At 44.4% G+C, this 23,361-nt stretch overlaps 1 protein-coding gene across 1 annotated transcript; it reads right to left on the bottom strand.

Moving 5' to 3' along the window:
• Positions 1-8,272: 8,272 nt before the first annotated feature.
• On the bottom strand, positions 8,273-21,623 carry TNFSF15 (TNF superfamily member 15). Its single transcript, XM_009952151.2, has 4 exons — positions 21,426-21,623; positions 14,636-14,687; positions 13,886-13,933; positions 8,273-8,700 (listed from the first exon to the last, which is right to left on the bottom strand). The coding sequence occupies exons 1-4, from the start codon at positions 21,621-21,623 to the stop codon at positions 8,273-8,275; spliced, it is 726 nt and encodes a 241-aa protein (XP_009950453.1).
• Positions 21,624-23,361: the final 1,738 nt, after the last annotated feature.

Consider the following 23,361-nt stretch of genomic DNA (forward strand, 5'->3'; position numbering starts at 1 on the left):
CAAAATTCTCTAATTAAAGCCCTTAAAACAAAGGTTCATGAAAAATGTCTGAAACTTGTCCTCAGATGAACAGGGATTAATTTCACTGTTCTTGAAATATTAGTATTAATAATTTTCTGTATGTGTATTCTGTATGTGGTTAATAGCTTATTTAAAAAATACCCTCTACATCAGAGAAAATACGTATAACATGCAATACACAGAATGCTTCAATCACTTTGGCATGAGTAAATGTCTGTTCAATTGTGAACACTATCCCTAGGTGGGTGCTTATTAAAATAAAGAAAGACTCAGGAATAAATATGAATCAAAATAAATGCTTTTATTTTTTGCTTTAAGACATAAAGCACATTTTAAAGAACTATTTATACACTTCATTATCAGAAGGCGTCAAAGCTATTTTCTAAAAGAAATAGCTCTTCAGCATAACAGATCTAAACTTTATACCATGATTTTTACAATTTCTCTTACATAAAATTAAGACATCTATATGTACAGTACCAATAAATATGCAGCAAACATTTTCAGTGCCTTTTTGACGTTTTAATATAAAACTCTACAATGAAAGAACATAGCCTGATTTGTGCAAGAATGAGAACATCTGGAAAGCTAGTTTAGTTCATAATTCAGCAAACCCCCAAACACTCCTGACTTATGGTGCTTAATAAACCAGGTTATAACTTCTCAGGCGGTGTCTTTCATGCTGTTCCGAAGGATTTAGCAATAATACTTATAAGGCAAAATGAATTTGGAACTGTCACTGTTGACAACTTGGCTCCTGTTTTTGCACTTTCGAAGAGAATCATACCTAGCTTGGCATCAGGTCTCGAAGAGAAACCCAACAGTGGAGTCCTAATTTCCTTTGAGAACCTGACAGATGCTGGACGTGTTAGAAAACACATCCCTTATTCAGCTGCCTCTCTGTGAGCTTGAATTTCTATAGCATAGGACCTTCCTGTGAGTGCAGATCACTTCCATTTCATTTCAGCTTGTGCTCCACCCTGCAAGATGCTTAGGAGGCAAAGTCTCCGTGCCCTGCCAGAGTGAACTCAAAGCTCTTCCCAAAAGCTGGACATGTTATCTGTGGCATTGAACTTGCCAATGGAAAAGGGGTCTTCATGCAAAAACAAAGCTGACAAGCAGCAGATCCAGCTGTGGTTGCGCATCCTGGCCAACAGGGGAGAGCTGGGAACATTAAATTCTTATAGGTTGTGCCTACATTGCAGGATGAATTTCATGGAGTAACAACTTCATCACACGAAAGTGAGGCTCTCCCTTCCCTCAAGATTCATGTCCACGAATAGATGTGTTAACACTAAACCCTACAGGGGTTCTGTCCAGGCAGTAGCTGGGCAGCTTTATCCAGCTGTCTGAGAAAGTGAGTGCAGTGCAGTTACCACTTTCACTGAGTGCTGCTATTATCTTACTTGCATTTAGCTACAAAAATACTGTATACATCCCTTTGCAGGCCTGGGAGAGAAGCACTTCTATTATCCCCAACTTCTCTAGCATATGCAGCCTTTCAGAAATGTGCATTTCTTCCCCCTGCACCTTGCTAGAGAGAAAGCCTAGAAATTTATTGCCTTCTCTATGGTTAAGGGTAGGCAAAATGAAGCACAATGCTCACGTGGAGGGACAGTATGTGCCGGTGTGTTTAGACCACAGAGAAGATGTTAACTCAAGCTATTATCCTATACATGCAAAGCACAGAGTAAAACAGCAATAAAATGAGTGAATTCTGCTTAGCTTAAAACAGAAAATAATAAAATTATAATTTGCTTTTGCTATTCCTTTATATGTGAGATAGCTATTTGATTTAAAAAAAAAAACAAAAACAACAAAAAAACCCCCACACCCCCCCAAAAAAAACCAAAAAAAACCCCCCAAAAAACAAAACCAAACCCCACAACATGTTTTTGTTGTTGTAGGAGAAAGTGGTGTGATTCCTACTGTCTAATTAATTCTTGGTGGATCTACAGAAGCTGCTAACAAAGCATCTCCAGTGTTTGCAACTGGATGGAAACCAGACTAAACATATGTCCTCCATCAGTTTTCAAGTGAAAACCTTACTTGAGCCAGAGCACAGAGCCCTTAACCAGAAACCTCTTCTGAGGCAATTTAAACGTGATACTCTGATTCACGCCAGGAAAAAAAAAGAAATTTTGGAAACACAAAACAATGTGCTAAATGGGAGAATGTGTCTCAGTTCTGCTAGTGTAAAGCAAGAATTTGCATTCTTGGCAGCAGAGGAATTGAAGATATCATCACCCAGGAGAAGAAATACATATCCAGTGAATGCTGCTGTTATGCTGTAAGGACAGTGAGGCTCAGGCCAGAACGGGGCTAAGCGTGCCCAGAGCCTTCAAACTAGACTTTGACCCTCATTTGGCCGAAATTTCCTAGCTGGGTTGTGCCTGGCAGCCAGGAACTGAGCAGCTGCAAACATTCAATTCCCGAGGTGCCAAGGCACTCTTATGTACGGTTGTAGGTAGGGCAAACCTGGCTTTTTGGCCAGGCGGTGATACTGTGGTCTCTGTCTCCCTTGGGTGCTCAGCAAGGAGCATCGGTCCCTGATGCAGCAGGCCAAGAGTACGGCTGTGATGCAGCTTCTGATGAGCACTGCTTTTCTGTAGCTCTTGCTTTTTCAACACAGACTAAGAAATAACAAAAAGAGGGAACCAGCTGATCCCCGTGCTGCAAAGGGGAAAAGGGATGAAAAAGAAAATCTGCTCAACCTTTACATTTTTGCATTTTGAAATGCAAGTCTCTCTAAGCCCCGGGGAGAAACTCTGAATCTGAGTTCGCTCTGGTGGAGGACCTCTAACCATGTGTCAAATAACAATCATTTACATGTTAACCCACAACAAAACAGGTTTCTTATCCACCAGCATGATCTGGTCTTAAGTGCGCTATTTCTTAGTGTTTTTGGAAGGGGAACAGGATCAGAAGTTGTCATGTTAGTTAACTTGCATCTTTATTATAATAAAATTTGGAAACAAGAAGCTAAGTCAGTATTACTGGTAAAGAAACACATCAGTACTGAAGCACAAGACAATATACAATCACTTGTATAAAATTCCTTACAATAGCAAAATGCTATACTGGTGTTTAATACCCAGATCTGGGCAAAAATTCTTGACATTTTCTGATTCTTCTAAAGAATGAATTTTCTCCTCATTTCTCATCTGAAATGACAGGCCACTCAGGAGATCAATAAAACAAAGCACAACATGGTCAGTTATAGCATACAGAGGTGAAAAATGAGATACCTTCAAAATTCTGAAACATCTATATTGTAAACCACGAGTATCTCAGTCCATTCCACCTGGTCTGTGCTGCAGTTCAGTATAGCCTGGTAGCATCCCCTTCTACTGGGGGGCTGCTCATCCTAATAGCCACTGAACCGATACGTCCCAAATCATCTCAGCAACACCCTTTTTGTCATTTGGGTTATGTTTTGCTAAGGAACGCGACCTTTGACTTTGGACCCCTAGACCCTAATCCTGCCAATATACATGTGCTGGGGATGGTCCGTGTAAGCACGCTTTGATTTGAAAGGCTGCTTCTCTAATAGTGTATTTGAGGGTAAATACAGGTAAAACATTTTATCCTCTTTCAATTTAAGCAATGTAGATTTTACCCGTCATACACCAAATACGAAAACTGAGCTCACAGCGGTACCCCTTCAGCCACAGGCTCAGGACTGAGTACAGCACGAGTGTATGTTGGTAAGATTGGAGCTGGGATCCTTACATCTTGATTGAAATTTATTTCTGTATGTATACACAGAGAAAGTTAATGCTTATTTACCAATACTTAGTTTTTAAGGAGAAAGGAAGTGGTAGGTAAGTGAACATTTTTATGAATTTGGGTTATATTTAGTGTTAGTTTTTTGGGGATCAAAGAGATTAGGGAAGAATTCCTAAGAACTAAAATTTTTTTATCAGACTTCATATTAAAAAATAATAATAATCTGTTACTTTTTCTTTCAGTGTTTTTTTCTGAAAAGTGCTTAATGTTTTGGTGTGGTTTTTTTTCATAATAAATGTAAGGGTCAAAATCTGAAATCATATATTTTTAACTCATTTTGCGTGAGCTGCCTATTTCACCCTTTTTCTCCAGCTTGGATTTTTTTCTTATAACTGTTTTAGTTATAAGAATTTTTCTTATAATTGTTTTAGTTTCACATCCACTCAAAACAAAATATATTTTCAGTTTTGACCACAGACTGAAAGGTCACTTGTTCACATGACCAGATTTCATCATCTTCTCAATCAATTGAAAATGCTGATGCATATGCATTGTCACATCTCCAGAAGTGATTTAAATTAAAGAAGATTTTCTAATTCAATAAACACACACATTTCTGAGAACACTTCTGTCCTTGCTTAGCTTTGGAAAAATCTGAGAATCCACATCTTGAGTTCAGTCTGTTTGAGATATTTCCCTTTAAGCTTGACCTCTGTCTCACCTAAGTGGCTTTGCTCTGACTTCATGCCATTGACCTCTGTGGAGAAATATCTGATATACCACAGGGTCAGAATCAGCCCTTGCATACTTATTACATTTGCTGGTCAGTTACAGAAACATTATTAGCACTGAAAGGGGAAAAAAAGGGAGAAAGAGAGAATTTCCACTAGACAGATATGTGGATTAACATGCCTGCACCACTTTAAAACAAGTAGTGCCATATATATTACTTTATTTCACATAAAATGTGCTAGTGTGCTAAATGTGCTAGTGTGCTAAATGTGCTAAAAGCTGGTGTGCATAACAGGGTGCAAAAGGTTGCTCTAACTGGATTAAAATAAGTATTTTTGTGCCATGGATAATGGATCCAGAGAGTCACACCTGTAACAGAGCTGCAGCAGGAAATTTTTTGCTTGTGAAATTTGTCATTAGTGTACAGCGGACACCAATTCTGAGTCTTGTCATAGAAAAGGCTCATTATCACCAATGGGCTCCCTAGAACTTCTATGGAATATACACAAACATATATGTGTGTCTATGTATATATATGTATATACCCCATAGAAGGTGTTTTTATTGTATGCCAAATACTGCATTCACCACTCCCCTCTCCACTCCATCTCATATTCATCATCAGTCAGCACACCAGGCATTAAGTGATGACAACTTTAGATACAGTTTTTATGGAAATCTGCTGTACAAGTGTATCAGGATTGCGTTATGGCCTCAGAAGAATGCTACATCATCTCATTTGTAGAAATAATGAGCTTTCTGAATTTCTGTAGCTGTCTCAGAACAGCTAGAATTTGCACTCCAATTTTTTTCTAAGGGTAAACCAAGTTCATCCTATATAACACTTCAAAGAAGCTTTCCTACCTTTCCTATGCTCAGAATCACCTGTCCTGGACAGGTCACTTTTAAGTCTTCCCTTTATGAGATTTACCATGCTGTTTTGCCTGCTAGTCACCTAAAGTGCTTTATGTGGTGGTCTGCAAGAGCTGCAAATTTCATGTTTTCATGAGTTTAGATCCTATTTTGGGCACACAACTAAGGGATCAGAAGCTCAGAAAGACTCAATGTGGGGTATTGAGGGAACACCAGAAAATCTAAGATATTAGGGCTTCCCAGAGAATAATCTTGTCTTGAGCTGCCAAGAGATTGAGACTTCACCAGATTCTACCATGGTGTGTGGGGTTTCTGAGCAGTACAAACAGCCCTGCCAAGGAGCTGAATAACCAGATACACTTTCTGAGAAGTAAGGAAGGCAGGTTGTGTGTGCTAGGTACTGAATGGGTACACAGGGAATAACTGCTCCCACCTCAGCCAGTTTCAGCTTAAAAGAAAAGGCTGAACAGGTGGAGAAATGATAGGAGTACAGACTTAAGGATGGAAGTGAATCCAGCAAATAAAGACATAGGAGGATGTTTTAGCCAAGAGTGTTTGCACTTGCTAGCAGGTTCATTACTTTCTGCCATCCTAACCTATTCTCAGATGTCAGTTTTCTCTGTGCACTGCGGGTGTTGTAAGAGAAAAAGTTGCATGTAGAAAATTAGATTTGGACAAAAAGGTGTCCTTATACCTAAAGGACAGGACCAAGAAGGCAGGAAGGTGCCCGTGGGAGAAAGGCATCAAGAGCACAGCTGAGATCTGGATGTCGGGAAAATGGAGGACAAGTCAAAGAAAGGATGGAAAACCGAACTGTAATGAGCTTTTGATGCAGGGACGTTGTCAAGGTCTCCTAGATGGACCAAAACCCAGTGACTAGACTTAAGGAGAATCTGGAAGCAAGGAACATACCCACTGAGGAGAGAAGGGCAGGGTAAGATGACAATCTCCTAGCTTTTGCGATGTGTTTAACGCTGCCTCAGTGTAGATAAAATAGTGAAGGACTGAGGCCTACTATGGGACCCAGGCACCGCAGAATAGGGAAGGATGGCTAAAAAGCCTTCTTTCCTGAGCTAATTTACCGCATAAAAGACCTGCTAGGTTTAAGAGGCATGGTGATGGTGCCAGCATGAAGATGCTTACACCAAGCCGTGAAGAGGCAGAGATCCTGGTGTTGCCTGGGTCTCCCACCTCCTACTCTGCTCCTCTCCCCCCTTCATCCCCAATCTGCCTTGGCCTTTCTCTATGCTCAGCACTTCAGCTGTGCTACTGACTTTTCCTCAAACAGATCTTTATAAAACAAATACTGTCTCCTGCTAGGAAGACGCTGACTGTGGAGTTCTTTTGTAGCTGTACTGTCTCCACCAGAGAACTTCTCTGCCCATTTGAGCTCTTCAGCTACAACCCCCCATACCCAGTGCTACATATTCCCCAGCCTCAGTGCCTCCCTGACACTAATGGTGTGCTTTTGGGCCCCACCATGGCTTTGAATGGAAATGTTAACTAGACAATCAAGCCTTGCTGTCACTTCTGGTCAAGAAGTGGAAAATGGAGGAAATCCAATGAGGTAAGGCAGGAAAGAGAAAGAGTTGCAGAGAGTGAAGCCTGGTTATCACAGAATGGCTCTTGATAGGTGCTCAGGTGTGAGACCTCCTGGCAGTTAAGGGTATAAAGTCTGACTCTAAGAGAACATGACCTGAGTCATTGTCAGTGATTATTTATTATGGGAGGAGAAGGAAAGCTTGGGAATTTCCCTGAGAGACAGTAAGGTCTACGAAAATAAATAAGTGCAAGGTGGGAAGCTAAACATTCCTGAGCCTCACACCAGGCTGTGGCACACCATGATCATGTCTTTGGATCTTTTGACCTTGTGTAGGGACTACCAATTGCCAGCCTTCACCCAGGGGAAGGCTGTGGAGTCCCTTGTGGTTAGGTGACCGCTGCAGCATTGGCAATGGTTGTAAGGGGGAGCACCAAGACAGTGATTTCTTTAGTTGCGCTTACTTTGCATTAAACATAATGGAAAGCAAAATATTGCGGAGGTTTTCTTTCAAAATTTCAGTGGTTGATTTAAAAAGTGTGGAAAATTTTGCTGTGTGTCTCCCTCTGCCTTGTCTTTTCTATTTTCCTAATGTAGGACCTGGCAGGGAGATTCCACTTTCATGCTGAAACAGAAAGTGTTTCAGTGTGTTCCCTAGAAATTTTAAGCAAAGTTTTGAGGCTGTATATTGACTTACAAGAACTGTAAACAATTTCTTGGGAAAAGAAAATTTCAAGTAGCTTCTGCAAAACACAAGATACCATTTTAATCTACAGGGAAGTTGGAAGGGATTAATTAAGCAGTTAATGATTAATCTGAGCTTTGTGTTAGTGCAAAGTACTGAGCAAATCTCTTCATAAGGAAATAATGAAAAGTAATTACCTGTTAGGACCGAGAATCTGAAGAAGAGTCATGCAAAACTATACTGGAAGTGTTGGAGAAAGTTCAAAACACTTTTTTGAGTTGAGGAAATTGTACATTGGAGGTGGAATTAGTGATGTAGCCTAGCTGCAATATTCAAGATCAATATTCCTACTCATAGGTATAAACTGTTCCTTCCTAGCTTACAAAGTTTTGAAGAGCTCTCAGTTTTTACTTTCAAAATATATTTTTTCCTCCAATCTGACTTTAATTTTTCTGTGGTTTTTTTTTTGTTGTTTTTTGGGTTGTTTGTTTGTTTGTTTGTTTTAATTCAGCCTGCGGCTTCAGCTTTCCCTATCCCTTAATTTAAGGCTGCAGGGAGCTGCAGGGGAGTGACAATACAGAAGAAGGATAAGAGCACAAATATCGCACCCCGATGTGCACCCACAAGGTCAAGGTCCAGCGAGGCCACACTAGGGCCCTGAAGGGAAGCCCCCACCAGCTGCTGATGGGGACCTACAGTAAAAAGGCACCAAAGAAGGTTTTGTGCTCCTTCGTGTAATCTACCAGCTTGATGTCGCTAACATTGACCATTAGCTTGTCTCCTACTTCTAAGGAGATCACAGCGCCCAGATAAATGGGCTGGAACCAGCTGTTTCCCTTGTCACTGAGGGTCTTGGTGCCAGTCAGCAGCTGCGTGGGCTCGGGGTAACTGTCAGTGACTTTGGTGATGATCTCAGTAACAGAATTTGTTTTACTGTGGCTTTCAATGGTCCCTCGGAAAGTGACCTGAGCATAGACATAGTAGTCCCCAGACACAGGTATCACCAGTGCATTGCTGGAGTAACTCAGGTTGTTCTTGGTAAAGGCCAAGCCTCGCTTGTCTTCCCACTGCAGGACAGGCAGATGGTTTCCCACGGTGTTGGCAAGATCTTGTTTCTTCACTGCAGGAGGAAGAGAGAGGGAGAAGAGGTGGGTTAGTTTGCTACAGCTGGGGATATGCTGCCGAATGCAATGTGAGATCTCTACTCCAAAGGGCAAGCAATTTAGGTAGGGTAATCAAAATGCTAGGACAGAAATGTTCTTATTTTACAGCTTGAAAACTGAATTGAGGCGAATTGACTGCAGGCCAACTATCTGGTGGTGTTTTTGGAGGACGTCCATAGGGTGTCTAGATCTGAACAGTTGGGAGTGAAAGCCAAGGATGCTTTTGGAAGACCTTGGCCAGCCTGAAGGGGTATGCTGTGACTGGAGGTCCTGGATGGGGGCCAGATCCTAAATAATGAGACTGTCCTTCCTAAAGGCTGAGTCTGGCACTGTGGAGCAATACAGATGGCTTTACCCTGCAGGTCCGGGTAGCTACCTTACCTATTGACAGAGTAAAAACCTTATCCTTAAGTGAAACCAGTGCTGGGGCAGCTGTACTCGTGGGTACCGTGCCTGTACCTAATGGTTTGGGATAGTAATAAACACTAAAGTATCATTTTCTTCAGTAGCGATGGATCACAGTCACGTTTCTTAGACAGACACTGCTGTGCTTGCAAAAGTTTCACAATGATCAGCATGATGTATCACACAGCACTGAGACTCCTGAACTTCTCTTCCTGCCAAGTTGCTTCTGAAGGATGTTGGGGTTTGTTAGCCCTTGTGTCAAGCTTTTCTTCCTGAGTGTTCACAATGAAATGTTTTGCTGTAGAATTGGCTTTAGGTTATCAGTGTCGTTTACCAGTGTCTTATGGTTAGCTGATTACAAGCAGAGTTCTTATTCAGACCCCAACATCAGTCTGATCCAAGCCTAGGATGTTCCCCAGGCTGCAGGGGCCTCAGGGGAAGAATCAGGGAACTGCCCTATTCCCTTCACCTCTCCTCCTCCATTTTAATTTCTCTCACAGGACAGCCAGGAGAATAAGCCCTAGCACTCACTCATATTTCTGCAGGGAAGCAAAAGAGTTTTCTCTGCTCTTTATTGACTGTCACATGAAATTGTGATGAAACAGCAACGGAGGAAGTGAAAAGGCAGAGGATAAAAACCATTAAGATTCTGCCAGGTATTAAAATGAACCTGGAAAGTTAATGTTAAATGTTGAGAAAGACTAAGGCAACTGGTTTCCAGGAAATGAGACCTTTTTCATGATCTTAAGTGAATGTTTAAAGTTGATTTTGATTCAGTATTTGGGCAAGGAGTGTGTTTGCATGGGCAGGGAGGCAAATGGAATGCACGTAAGAGAAAGTTTTGAAATTCTGTTGGCAATAACCATTAGGTTTATCCTGGGCGAAATGAGATTCAGAAAAACTAATGTGCTCTGCTCCCAGTGGCATCCGTTTCCCTCTCTTTTCTACCAATAAATAATCCATAAGGAGACAAGAAGGTGTTCGGAGTGCAATTTCTTGCATATTCTCTGAGTAGCACAACAAAATAATGGCTTTTTTTCAGCCTGCCTATCAGTGCTGCTGAAGTATCAAATTTTTCTGATCTTTCCCTAGGAGGCAAAGTACGTGAGGAGAGTATTTCTGTGCTGGAGAATGATGGACAGGGATTGTGATTGCAAGTCAAGACAAATTATAGAAGTGTTATAAGGACTATGAGGCTCAGAGCCAATGGACCTTTGCCTGATACAGAGAGAGTGGAGTAAAAGAAAGTGAAAGTACTCATGGTCTGCCTTCATCCTCATCTACCGCTTGGGTGTCTAGGGACTGGTCTGAGTCCTGGCAAAAACTAAAGTAGGATTTCGGTCACTCTAAGGTTTACAAGAGCTTGGACTAATACCTCTCAGAGATCAGATGGTAGCAGATGAAATGTTGTCTGAGATGGGAAGGATCAGAAAAGATCAGAATATTTCCAGAAAATGTCCTGGGCTCTTTTCCATCTTGTGAATTTTGGGGGAAAATTGAAGAGAAGATGCATGTGAAATATTCTTTTCCATGTAGAATGACGCATTTGAAACGTCAATGACACTCAGTTCTTCAGTGTTTTTTATAACTAACAGGCATCTCAAATGAAGCACATGATTTCATAACTTCTAGAATTAGGCAACTCTAAGTTTCACATCTATAACCTCCTTTTAGGATAAAGCTCACTCTATTGATGCTCTCTATTTTCAAGTTAATTTTCCCATGCTTTCAATACTGGTCAAGAGGAAAAATGGATGTTCAAGTGCCTTTGAATACAGTTTGGCTCCTTTTCTAGCAGCGGTTGTAATTTGTACTAGTGATTTGTTTATTTCATAAATACATATACATACTTCCTGCAAATATACCTATTATGCTAACTCACAAAATAAATAAAATCTGCTTCTAATAAGAGATTCATTGCTACAGTTCCTTCAACTTTCCCATCCACTATAAATTTTTGGTATCCCTTACATGTGAAATTACTTCTCCTTTCCCAAAATCCCTTTTGGTTTAGTCCCTTGCTGGAGAATTCCTGTTGCTTGGCAGCTTTTGGGTATATTTTGTGGCATATTGCTGAACCTGTGGAGTTTCTACAATTCTTAGCCCTCACTGGTGTCAGAGCCTGATACTGAACTCCGTACTCTGAGGCCAGACTCCTGGTGTCAGCAGGAGATTAGAGTCTGAGTCTCCCATTGCAGTAAAGCCCTTGTACAGCATGTACTGCAAAGTCCCATGGCTGCAGGGTCTCTGTTGCTCAAGATCATGCCCTGGGAGGTTAACACTGCCCTTTAAAAGGTCATTACTTCCAACAATCAAGTGGAAACAGAAAGTGATGTTCTACCCAGATCTAGTGGGGCACTCGGATACCATTGTAGCATGATAAATGCCAGCCACATACTTGATGGGATTTCTGCAACATAGTTCATCCAGTCATGCCACAGACTGGTGTCAAGAAGGAACAGACATTCGTCTCCTTTTTGACCCAATGTGCAAAGTCAGAGAGGGGATGATGGCAAGGCGTGGTGCAGTCAGCACCAAATATACCTTAGTGCAGAGGAGAGAATGGGGATGGAGAAAAGTCCTAGCTAGGTATTCACATAGATTGTGCCATTCTTCACTAGCCATAGCCACACTGGGAGAGGAGATCTTGATGCCGGCTTGGATAAGTTCAAAATGTTCCTTGTGTGTTAAAAAGGCCAAGAGTAGGTGGAAAATTTATCATAAAGGAACAGGGACAAAAACATCGAGTCATTCTGCTACTGCTAATTCAGTGGTGGATTCCCATTAATGTACTGTGGCTAGTTCTCATTCCTCTCACTCTGCTCTTACCTTCTGAACATACGTGCCTAAAACTAGAAAAAGAGAGAAGAAAATCTGGAAGAGATTTTCTAGAAGTGAGAGTTTGTAGTCTACCACCTTCACTTTGAAAAAGGTTCCTGAGTTGGGGGAATGTAACAAACATCTGAAGAGTAATTATTCCTTTTTCACTTTCTATGCACGAGTCATGGTTTCTGAGAAGAAAAGACCAGGGGTGGCACCCACAAAATTATTATGCAGCAAGTTTAAAATAATAGGAAATATTTTCCAACTGCAGTGCACTTTTAAGCTTGGGAACTCACTGCCATAGGGTACAGCGCCAAAAATACGCTTGGGCTAAACAAAGGTCAAAGATAACTTCATGGAAATTAGACTTCCTGATGACTGTGAAACACAGCAGCCTGGGTGTAGCCTTTTCACACAAAGAAGCAGTGACAAAAATCCCCTTAGCTTTTTCCTTTTCATGCTCCTTGCTATGGCCGACAGCAACAGGCCCGAAACAGCAGGTTGAAGAGGATGGGCACCATCCCGGGGAGACTGCTCGGGAATGATGGTGAAGGAATTTTTGCAAATGGTGTCCTGAGGAAATTTGAAGCAAACTGTTGGGTGCTTCCCCACAGCAGCTGGACTTTTGTGCAACCCAGGGAAGTTCCCATCAGCAAAGCAGTGCTTTGGCTCATTTTCTGAGTCAGCTGCGCCAGAGGCCTCTGGGTCTCTCTGCTGGGGGGGACGCAGGGGAAACAGAGAGACTTACACCAGCAGACGTGGTCCTTTTGCTCTTGCAAACTTGCACTTAAGCAAAGATGTGATTTTGAACAAGAACGGGTCAGTTTTGTAGCTCTAGCAACCTATGTGCAAAAGGGCATGGGGCCAAGGATGTGCATTAGGAAGGAGCTTGTGGATTAGGGTAAGCAAACTATGCTGGGAAAGAAATCAGCTCTGACATACTGGCGGGTTTAACCCTGTAGGTGAATTTCTGTGAAGCACCATGCCACTACTTGCATGCTCCAAGATTACTGAAGTGCTCCCCTGGGACAACACACCTCTGTTGTTGGGGGAGCCTCTGCAGTGAGCTGTATTTTTGGAAGGTATGAATTGCCTTAGGTCAGAGCAGCTGGAGAGCCTTTCAGCACACGGGAACCAGCCATGAACTTCTTCCTCTTCTCTGGTAATACCTAAGTTTCCAGGTGGGTGGAGTTGGTGAGGATGGGTGAGGGCTCAGGACAGTGTCCTTGGTGTGATGACAACCTTCAAGGCTGAGGTGGCAGATGGTGGCCCTGCAGATGCTGGCAGCCCCTCAGAAATGTATGGCAGCCCACCCTGTGACGGTGCTTTGCGATACCACCTTCCTAACAAAATAAGGGCTTGGAGGGGTTCAGCTGGACATCACCCTTCCCTTGCTTGCTCCAACTTGTGTTAGAGATTATCGCACTGAAAACAAGGGGCAATTTGATGGCAATATGGGGTGTGTGGCCTGAATCAGACCCTGCAGAAAAATAAGGTCTAAAACTGGTCTTACTTGACCTGGTTTTGCTCCAAAACTGGTAGTTCTTCCCAATTCACTCCTCCATGAGGCCTCATGTGAGCTCTTTCTCCTGCCTTTTCTAGGGGATTCAGTAGATCACTAAGATAGCAGGCACCTATTTAAGTACCGTTACAATAGCTGCTCATTCAATGAAATAAACAGCTTGGAAAAGTGTCAAGAAGAAAAGTTTCCGTCCACTACCTCCTTCATGGGCCCTGTTCTACAAGCACAGGCTGCAGTAAATTTGTTGTGGTCAACAAGGCAAAGCTGATGATTATTTTCCCCATGTTTCCTGCAACACCTGATCCTATCAAAGCCATATAAACCAAGATTATTGCACCACTACATCTGCTGTAATACCCACGGGAAACCCTTCATTTTTGAAAAAGCATTACCTGTCAGGTGTGCTCTTGGCTTTTCTGCACTGGAAAATGTGTCTGTAACTGAAAGGAAAAAGAGAAAAGTGTGTAAGGATGTTTGCTGCTATTCAAGTCAATGAGATGTGAGTGGCAGCGGCCGCTGCTGAGGAAACATGTGCAGCCCCTTTCCATTTCTGCATACGTTTGAGTCAGGAGTTATTTGCCCACGGCAGGGGAGTTGGATCTAGATGATCCTTCCAACCCAAACCATTCTATGATTCTATGAGCATTTATTGACACCATTGAGGTAATAAAATCCTTTTGCAAATAACTGAGCTTGTCAGACCTGCTGCGGTGTTGACAGAGCACATCACAGCCATGTCTTATATTGCTGGAGGGTGAACAGAGGGGACGTGTGGTGTGCATGGCTGAGAGCATGGTGTGCATAGGCTCCCGAATCCATGTTTTTGCATGTTCAGGGAGTTATATTGGCCTCAGGGAGCTGCTGGGGAGGTCTGTGCCTGCACTAGAAGGAGTGAATTTGCACAGCCCTGGGGTTAGAAATGTTAGTTAATTTTCACTTTCGCTATGGTGAAAATTATCTCCCTGCATCTTGTCACCCAGGTTTGCCTCTGTCTGCCCTGGCTTGTTCGGCTCAGGAAGGATTTGGGTGCTGAGAGCAGAGGGCAGGTGGGGAGGAATCTGCCAGCAGCGTGTTGCAGCAGTGATTGCAAAACCTCAGTAAAAAAAGGTGCTCCGGATGGGGGAAAAGAGTGGCAAACTTACCGGTATTTACTGCCTGTTGCTTCAGAAAGTGAGAGCCCCTCTCTTCTGTGACCTACGGGAGAGATTTACAGCCAGTTACCTCAGGGCTCCAGGGTGTATAATACCTCCACAGAGAGTCTGGTTTGCATTATCCCAGAAAATGGAATATTATCTGGTTTAGCTAGAGCTTTTACATAAAAGGACAAGTCCTGACAGCGCTTTGCTGCATCGCAAGAGTTTTCTGATGTCTGTTTGAAACCGCTTCCCTCTCTGAAAAGGTGCCAGGGACAGGACTTGCGTCCTGTGGTGGTGGTTGTGTTAAAGACCAGTTTTGTTCAGAGACTGGATAAGCACTTGGCGTTACTGGGAGAGGACAGACAGAGTGGACAACGTGAATTAGCCATCGCTAAACCTCCTTTGGGATGGTGCTTCCATCCAGCACTGCTGGAGCACCTCTGCTGCTTAGAGGGTCTCCTGTCCCTCAATCTGTGCAGAGCAAACAGAGTAAGCAGACCAATGTGAGCAGTTCTCCCCTGTCTCAAGACACAACAGGTCTGAGCCTTTGCAGGTGCAAAGGTTCATCCATAACACCAGCGAAGAGACTAACGGAGGTGTATCAGCTACACCTGCTTTTCTTTCTGCATCTGTGTTCTTTCTGACTGTTAGCCTCTTGCTTAGGTCTGTCTTGAGTGTTGGGTTGCCTCCTCGGAAGGCGGAGAGGAGCTGAGCAGGTCCGAGAGCGCAGCTGGCAGAGGGTGAGCTCTGGGGCATGCTGACACTCCACCGGGGGAAGGCAGAGCGACTTGCCTTTGCTGGCCTCTTACATCTTCTTGTAGAGCCAAACACCAGCACACTCATAACACCTTCCCGTGCCAACCTACACTTGCACGGCAGCAGGGCCGTTCCAAGCAGTGCTGACACTTAGGTCGAGCAGTTCAAAGGGAAGCTGCTATCTGCCTTCCACACGCCTACCAGGGCTGCTCCTTCTGAATCACACTTGGGCGTGGCTGGCGGCCTCTTGCCAAGTGCCAGTCCTCTTGTGGCAGCCTGCAAAGCAGCATGGCTCCTCACTGGAAGATGCTGTGGGATGCTGACTCTGAATCTGGCCTCCCTAGGGTGTGAGGAGCATCCCTTATACTTTCCCCAGGGCACAGTTCATTGCAGATCTATGCCAACAGTGTGGCTGCAGAAAGCCGACAGTCTGGGTTATGCAGCCAGCTCAGGGTTGACCATCAGGGTTGACAGGAACTCCTATCGTGCAGCATTTCTCAGGAGCACGCTGGTCTGGTACGGTGTGTTTTACAGACAGCTAAAATAAAATTATTGAACAGAGTACACTGCCAATCAGCTTGCAGCTAATGATGCACATTGCTTAATAAACAGGCTGAAATAATATTATCACGTAGATGCTGAAGCAATATCCTGGCGGCTGTGTCTCACACAACTTCAAATACTGCAGGAGAAGTAGAAAATAGATAATTTATGTTGGCCTGAGGAAGGAGAGTGTTTGTGGGAGAAGAGTCAGGCTGCCTGAGTTTGGGGGCTGCTAGCTACTCTAGTAAGCCCAAAGATATTTTAATGGTTTACGAGCAGTAAACATCCGTCTGCTCCTGCAGAAAACCATAATTTCTAAAATAGTTGCTCCAGTGTGTTAGAAAAAAGTGGAGAAGGAAAACTGCAGGGAAAATTATCTTTTTTTTTTTTTTTGTCTCCCTTTCCTACCTGTACACACATACGTGGGCCAGCCGCAGGGGTCTGCTGCTCTGCAGGAAATGGCATCTAGAAGGGACGGTGGTGCGAAAGCTCAGTGTGTGGCTGACAGAGAGAAAAGGTGTTGCGCTGTGGATGAAATGTCTGGGCCTTTCACCATGACTAATGACTTTCTCCAAGGTCCCGCCCGCTTGCTGTGCTGTCTAAACATGACTGTATTTTTTGATGTGACACAGGGTCATTGCCAGGGGTCTTTGTCCTTCCCCTGGTGGGAAGCACAGGGTTGGAGTGGAGGATTTCCCTCAAACACTCCCCCTTGCTTTTGGCCAGATGTACATGCTTCGGAGTATATTTACACCATTATTTATGTGACACTTCCTACATATTTATCAAGTGACATATTTTCTAATGATGCTAAGTACTGCAATGAGCTACAAATCACTCACAGATCTACATTTAATTATGTAACTTCAGTGGGACTGTTTACATATTTAAAGCCTAACTTCTGCTGAAGTACTTTATATAAACTCGGATGTTGCAATACAAACAGAGGGATGGGAAAGTGGGAAGGATATCAAGAAGAATTCTGCTTCTTTATAACAAAAATAACAAATTACTTTTGACTAAAAACGGGGAAGAAGCTTTTTATGCAACCTCAATTTACTTGTTTCCAAAGAAGGCCAGATGGAAACTCCAGGTGCAGGTGCTGCTGAAGGACTGTGTGCTGCAGTAGATAGAGCAGGGTGCTGCAAGATGTGAAATTATTCTGTTGCTTGGCAAAGGTAGGAGCATTTTTTTTCCCATAATAGTGCTCTTTGATAAGGATACAAATCCAAACCTCCTGCAGAAAATATTTTAGCACTAGTCAATGCTACATAATGGCCAGGTATTAGTAATATTTGTCCTAAACAGCCACAGATGTTGTACAATGATGGTGTAAATGAGGTGGTGAGGGAGAGCTAAGCAGCATGAGACAGTAGAGAGATCATTTACTCAATTAGAGTTTTTCTCTCTTTTTCATTCTTGCTTAGCTGTGATTCTGAAAAGTTCACAGCATGGCTTCAATTTTCCCTTTGATTACTGTGGAGAGACTGTAACCAGCACTGAGTAATGTTTAAAATCCCACCTTACAGAGGACTTGCAGAAAAATGACGTCTTGGACAGCCAGCAATAATAATGCTGAAGACTACAGTATGCAAAACACTTCCATGTTGTTTTGATACCAAGAATGTCCAAAAGCCCCACTACGTTTATATTCATATATTGCTAAAGACAAAAAGAAGAGCTGAACATCCCCTGTTCATGCGCTTTGCCTCTTGCACCTCCAGGAAGGGCCGGGGGTATCCCATAGAGAACTGCACGGGAAAAGCAGCTTGGCACCACGGGCAGAGAGATTAATAAGACCAATATCCCCAGCACCTCCATCCACTCAATTTTTAGCACAAAACACTATTTTACAGGCAGGGTCTCTGCTGGTCAGACATGGTTCATACACCCACAATTTTGCTAGCTCCAGAGATGCTGCATGGCCTGGGCTGGGCATTTTTGGTAGCAGCCTGTCCTTTGCCAGTAAAAACTAGCCTCAGTGGAAGTATTTTGGCTGGACTATAGTACCCAGTGTAAGCATGTACCCAGGGCATGTGCTCACCAGCTTCTTCGCCCATGAGGTCCATGTGCATCAAGCAGCAATGGCCAGTCAGGAGTTTGACTGCTGCTGGCTTTTGGTAAGGGGAATCCCACATACCTGGGCCTAGGTGTGATGCTCACTCCTCCTCCCCAGGCATTTCTCCTCCCCCATAGATCAGGAAGCCATTTCAGGTTCTCTTTCCCATTTGGGCAGGCCATTAGGACTTCTGACTCTGCATGTCTGCATGTTCTGGTAGTCCTTATCGGAGCTTTGTTGCTAGCTTTCTAGCTTCATCCTTTTGGATGGGATCCAGGTGGAGCTGCTAGGGCTTTGAAGTCCCTCCTGTACTGCAGCAGCTCCCTTCTCCATTGCAAGGCTGACACGGCACACACGTTCATGTGCAATCCTTTGAACGGGTTTTGGAATTTCCCTTTATGCTGCTTGTGGTCCTGCCACGCCAAGGATGGCATGAAAATAGGCCCAAGTACCAACATCTTCAGGTCACAGGACCTGATGTTCTGCTGTATTTTGCTAGCTGAGCAGGTTGCTAAGGTAGCCAGACATGCTCCCCTGGCTGTTGTGCTGTTCCCTCGGTAGATTTGTGCACTCAGTCTGAAACATCTTCCTTTTGGGGAATGATGCACAGCAGTCCTGCCCTTCCCCTGGAAGGGCACCACGACAGCCTTTTATAGATTTCCTGCTAATAACACAAGCCATGTGTTACTGCTTAAAGAACCCTATTTCCTCACCTCATTCTGTCTTGAAGCACAAAAGAAAGTGATTTCTATTTCCAAAAGGGAAACAGTGTAGTGAGTCTGGAAGGTGTCCAGGGAAACCATCAACAGACTTGAATTATTCATGCAGGATGCATTATACCATGAGAGAGAGAGAGAACCAGTGGCTCACACATGTTGCTGTAATGACATAACTTGCCCTGCTTTTTCCTGAAAGGGGCATTTCCAGAGGAAAAGGTGAGTTTGTATTGCTTCAGAGGCAGAATGTGACACCATGTGCACCCACGCAGAAGACAAGATGAAAGAACTGCCTCGCCCCGCAGGCAAATGGAAGCAGCACACCCCTGTTGCACAAACCTTCCCTGGCTCCCTTTCTCCTCCTTGCTCCAGGAAGGATGGGCTCAGGAATTTACTACATCTGTTTCTCACCTGCTCAGCTGTCGAGTCCCTCCCTCCTCCCAGGACTGTCCCCAGTGCATGTGATAATCTGGCATGTGTGGGCTGAGCTCTGGTCCTGGGGCAATGAGAGGACTCCTCCCGTGGACCCGCTGCCGCAAGGATCAGCAAGCGAATACGCATCTGCTGCAAACTCGGGTCTGCCCTCTTGCTCCCATTATGCCCAGGGCATCTGCACCTCAAAACCAGTGCCACAGAGAGTTCTGGCACACATGCCTGGTCCCAACCTAGTCCTCCTGATCTGAGCCATCAATGGGGCACATGAGGAAGGCGTCCTTTAGCAATCTAGTTCTAACTCTTCAAATGCAGAAGGAAATGCAAAAAGACATTTTTCCCGAGAGCCTTTATGCCCAGAAATGTTCCCATGGACTGAAACATCCTACAGCCATGCCGAGTTGCAGGACTGAGCACCTGGGCTCAGCCCATGGCACGGCTATTTGGGGAATAATTTTGGCTAATAAATTCACTCATCTGCGCTCCATTGCTGGATGACACTGGCAATAAAGTCAGGCACAGCACAGTGAATGAAAAATTCAGAAAATACAGGATGTAGTTGAACTGTAGCTGGGTGCTCCACCCACTCAGCTTGGTATGAAGGTAGCAGGCAGCTGGCCAGCCCTGATGATTTTTCTCTTCCGCGCTGGGATTTGCAGAGGCTGTAACTCATGTGATCACCTCATTACATCATTGTGGGAATACTACACGCTGATAGTTCAGTGCATATGCATGGACATACACACGAGCATAGGCCAAGCTAGAGCAAACCTAATGGGTTATATTGCGTTTTTCCTCTTAAGAAGCCAAACCCACTCACCAAAATACTTTTCTCCACTAAGTCTGAGAACAGGGTCAAGAGCCACAAACACATTAGTCCAATCAAACAGGTTAATGTTTCATTATTATTTCACTCTAACATCGTTTCAAGAGTTGAACCATTCTGCTCTGTACAACCTCACAGGACATGAACAAAGAGCAAAGCAGCTGAGACTGTCCAAAAAGCCTCTTCACTCCCCGTGCACCCGCTCTAGCTGGCCTAAACAGCAGTAACAGGGTCAGCGCAGTAACATGCACTTTCACTTGTGCAAGGAATTGGCAGGTTTAACAGCCTGAGGTACTGTGCAGGGTTGCTGCACCTCCTTTCAGCTGTGCACAAAGGTACAACCCCGTAACGCAGAAGATGCTGCACCCCGAAGCTGTCATCACTTGGGTGCGAGACGCCGGCTGTGCAGACTTGAGGTCAAACGGGGGCTGGCACATCTCTGAGCTGCCACGAGCGTGCATGCATGCAGCCACGGGTACAGCTGTCACTCCGTAGGCTCAAAGTGTGCAAGGTTAGAAATCTGCCTTCGAGGCCACTTACTAACGCTGCTTTCTTTGGCTGTTCCTAAGTGAGCATATAACAAGCGGGCTAATTAGTTGGGGAATTTCAGACCTGAAGCTAAAATTCAAACCTTAACTCCTCAGACCTATATGCATATATGCATCCTTCTAGCATGGGGCAGCCCTGCTGAATTCATAGTCTACTGTGGAAACAGGCACTTGTTTGCAGAGCGGGACGGCACAGAGGAGCATCAGAAGCAGCCACACTAGCAAGCTTGTACTGCCAGAAGCAAAGTGAGTTTAGCTAGTTTAGCTGTCTGTCAAAGGAGGAGAGCTGAGAAGATCCCTAGATCTAGAGAAAGTTTTGATGGGGAGTAAAAAATGGGATGCAAAATCTATGGTCAGACTCCTTAATTGTCTCAAATCATCTTTGCAAGGGTGTGCATTAATAATCTATGAGAGCTGTAGCTGTCTGCCCAGTGATGGTTGATGGGCACTGACCCACTGACATCAGCAGCACAGTCAGCAGATGTTTGCTGAAATAGGACACTGGGAGGGGAAGTCTCAGAGTTAACCCAGAAGAAGAGAGGAAAATGAGACAGTGTCAAAATCTGGCTGAAATCAGTGGAGAGACGCTGGCTTCCAACAACTAGCAGTTTTTTTAAGCGTTTCCTGCAGCATGTCAATATAAGTTTTAAAATTGTGCGTTGTAACGTGACCTTAGTGAAATTAAGACAAGAGGAACAGAAACTGCTAGTTAAAAGGACCAAACAATAATAAGATTTATCCCAGGTGGACTTGCTCTGCTTGAGGAAGAAGGACTGTAACAGTGAGTTTCTCACATTCCCTTAAACATGAGAAATGCATAAAGAGAATAAAAGAACCAAACAAACCCAACCCTGGAGATAGAGGGGCTCTCCTCCTCACACCGTGGCAGGACAGAAATCGTCCGTCAGTCTCTTACCTGGCTGGCGCAGGAGCTGGAGGCTCTGAGGTTTCCAACCAGCAGGTAGGCAGTGGGCAGCATGAGGACCAGCACGGAGAGCAGGCACAGCAGCACCGCGCACCGTATCCTCTTCAAATCCTCCCTGAGGTGCATCCTGGAGGTTTGGTTGGTCCCAGGAGCCGCCTCCTCCAGAGTTATCTCAGCCACGCTGTCCATGCCGCCGCCTGCCATGCGAGCTGCTGCTGTTCCCGGATGGGGACTGGGAACGGCAAAATCTCTTCTGGTGTCTGCCCTGCATGGAGACCCCCATTAAATAAGAGCTGCCTCGAGTGTGGGAAGGCACCGACACACACACCCTCCCTCCCAAGGAATGTACCGCCTACAACAGAAACCTAGCTCAGGGAAAGAGAGCACCGCGGCTCTCCGAGCTCCCCGAGGTGCCTGCTGCGTGCCTCCGTCTGCCTTTTTTTTTTCCCTCGCTGTGCAGAAGGAAGCAAGGAAAGTCCCAGTGGGTGGAACCAGGATAAACCCTGCTGCTGGGCTGGATAAACTCAAAAGCTTTTCCGCATGGCGAATGGAACATGAAACCAATGGGAGTGAAAGTGAGAAGCAGGGGCAGAGCGAGAGCGAGCAGCAGAGACGAGCGGGCAGCAGGCGGTGTCCCGGAGCCCAGCGGTTTCAGCACAGCCCCGGGAGAAAACAGAAGAATCTTTTAGCGAAAGCGAGGGTATCGCAAGTGACCTCAAGAAAGGGTCTGGGTCTCTGAAATGTTGCTTCTTTCCTGCATTTTAGCAGAATCTGCAGCGGGCTGCAGGTTGCTCAATGTACCTTTTGCACCAAACAGTCTGAGGTCAGGCCTAAAATAAGGTGTTTAGCTGCAGTGGGTTTTGTCTTCTCCCAACTCATCTTAATTGTGCTTTCACAGAAGCCTGTTATCAATGCTTGCAAAATCTGTGACTTTATGGTACTTGGGAAAAATTCATCTCATCTTACTTTATTGATAGCTGCTATCTCTGATTAAAAGGGCCTTCTGCCTACTGGCAACCTCAGGAGCTGCTCAGCACCTGGTTTAGGAGAAAGAAGTTCAGACAGGAGCTGATGTCCAGCTGGAAGGGGGTCCCTTCTCCCAGCAGAGGCTAGCTGCATGCTCGCTCCCTGCCGCACAGCAGCAGCCCACCCTCTGTCCGCTGGCCTTGGCAGGGTTTAGGAAGGGATTGGCAGGGTTTAGGAAGGGCTTGGCAGGAGCCATCACTGGAAACGTCGCCATGTAGACTTATCTAGATTGTTGAAATTGGAAATTTTCTTCCTGGGAAAACATGGTTCTCATCAAAACTGAAACATTCTTTGATTTATACATGAACACACACTGATGCGCAGAAACTTCTTTTTTTTTCCTGGGTAGAGAAACAGGGTAGTTATTTTTTAGTGAGAGAGCAACAAGGTTTGGTTTTCCACAACTTCCCATGAAAAACATTTCAGATTTGTGTTATTACAAAATAGTATCAAAGAAAGAAAAGTATTTTCTCATGTCCCAGTTTCTCTGCACCCCCACCCAATAAAAATTCAGCCAGCTCCTATCACTTGTACTTCGATAACACTGCCAGAAATCTTCTTATTACATTAGTCCAATGCAGCTCTTGATACATGAGAAAGTTTAAAGTCGTGCTCTGAGAGGAATATAGTCACCCTCACCTAGTGAGGGTGACTGAGCCTGTCAGCAGCAGGGACGGGGATCCTTGCCAGCAGGCTAAACAGGGAATAGCCCAGGGAAAGAGAAAATGTGAAGGAGAAAGCAAGAAATCATGAAACCCATTATGGTTTAGGGAGACAGGACAAGAGAGCTGGTAAAGCACCAAAGGACATGTGTTCTAATCTGAGCCAAGCCACATAACTCCTTTGTGACATAAGGCTAGTGACTGACTTTGTTTCCTTCTTTAATTCATTGTTTGTTTTC

The sequence above is a fragment of the Leptosomus discolor genome, chromosome 19, assembly GCF_034619465.1.
Source record: "Leptosomus discolor isolate bLepDis1 chromosome 19, bLepDis1.hap2, whole genome shotgun sequence".
Taxonomy (NCBI): domain Eukaryota; kingdom Metazoa; phylum Chordata; class Aves; order Leptosomiformes; family Leptosomidae; genus Leptosomus; species Leptosomus discolor.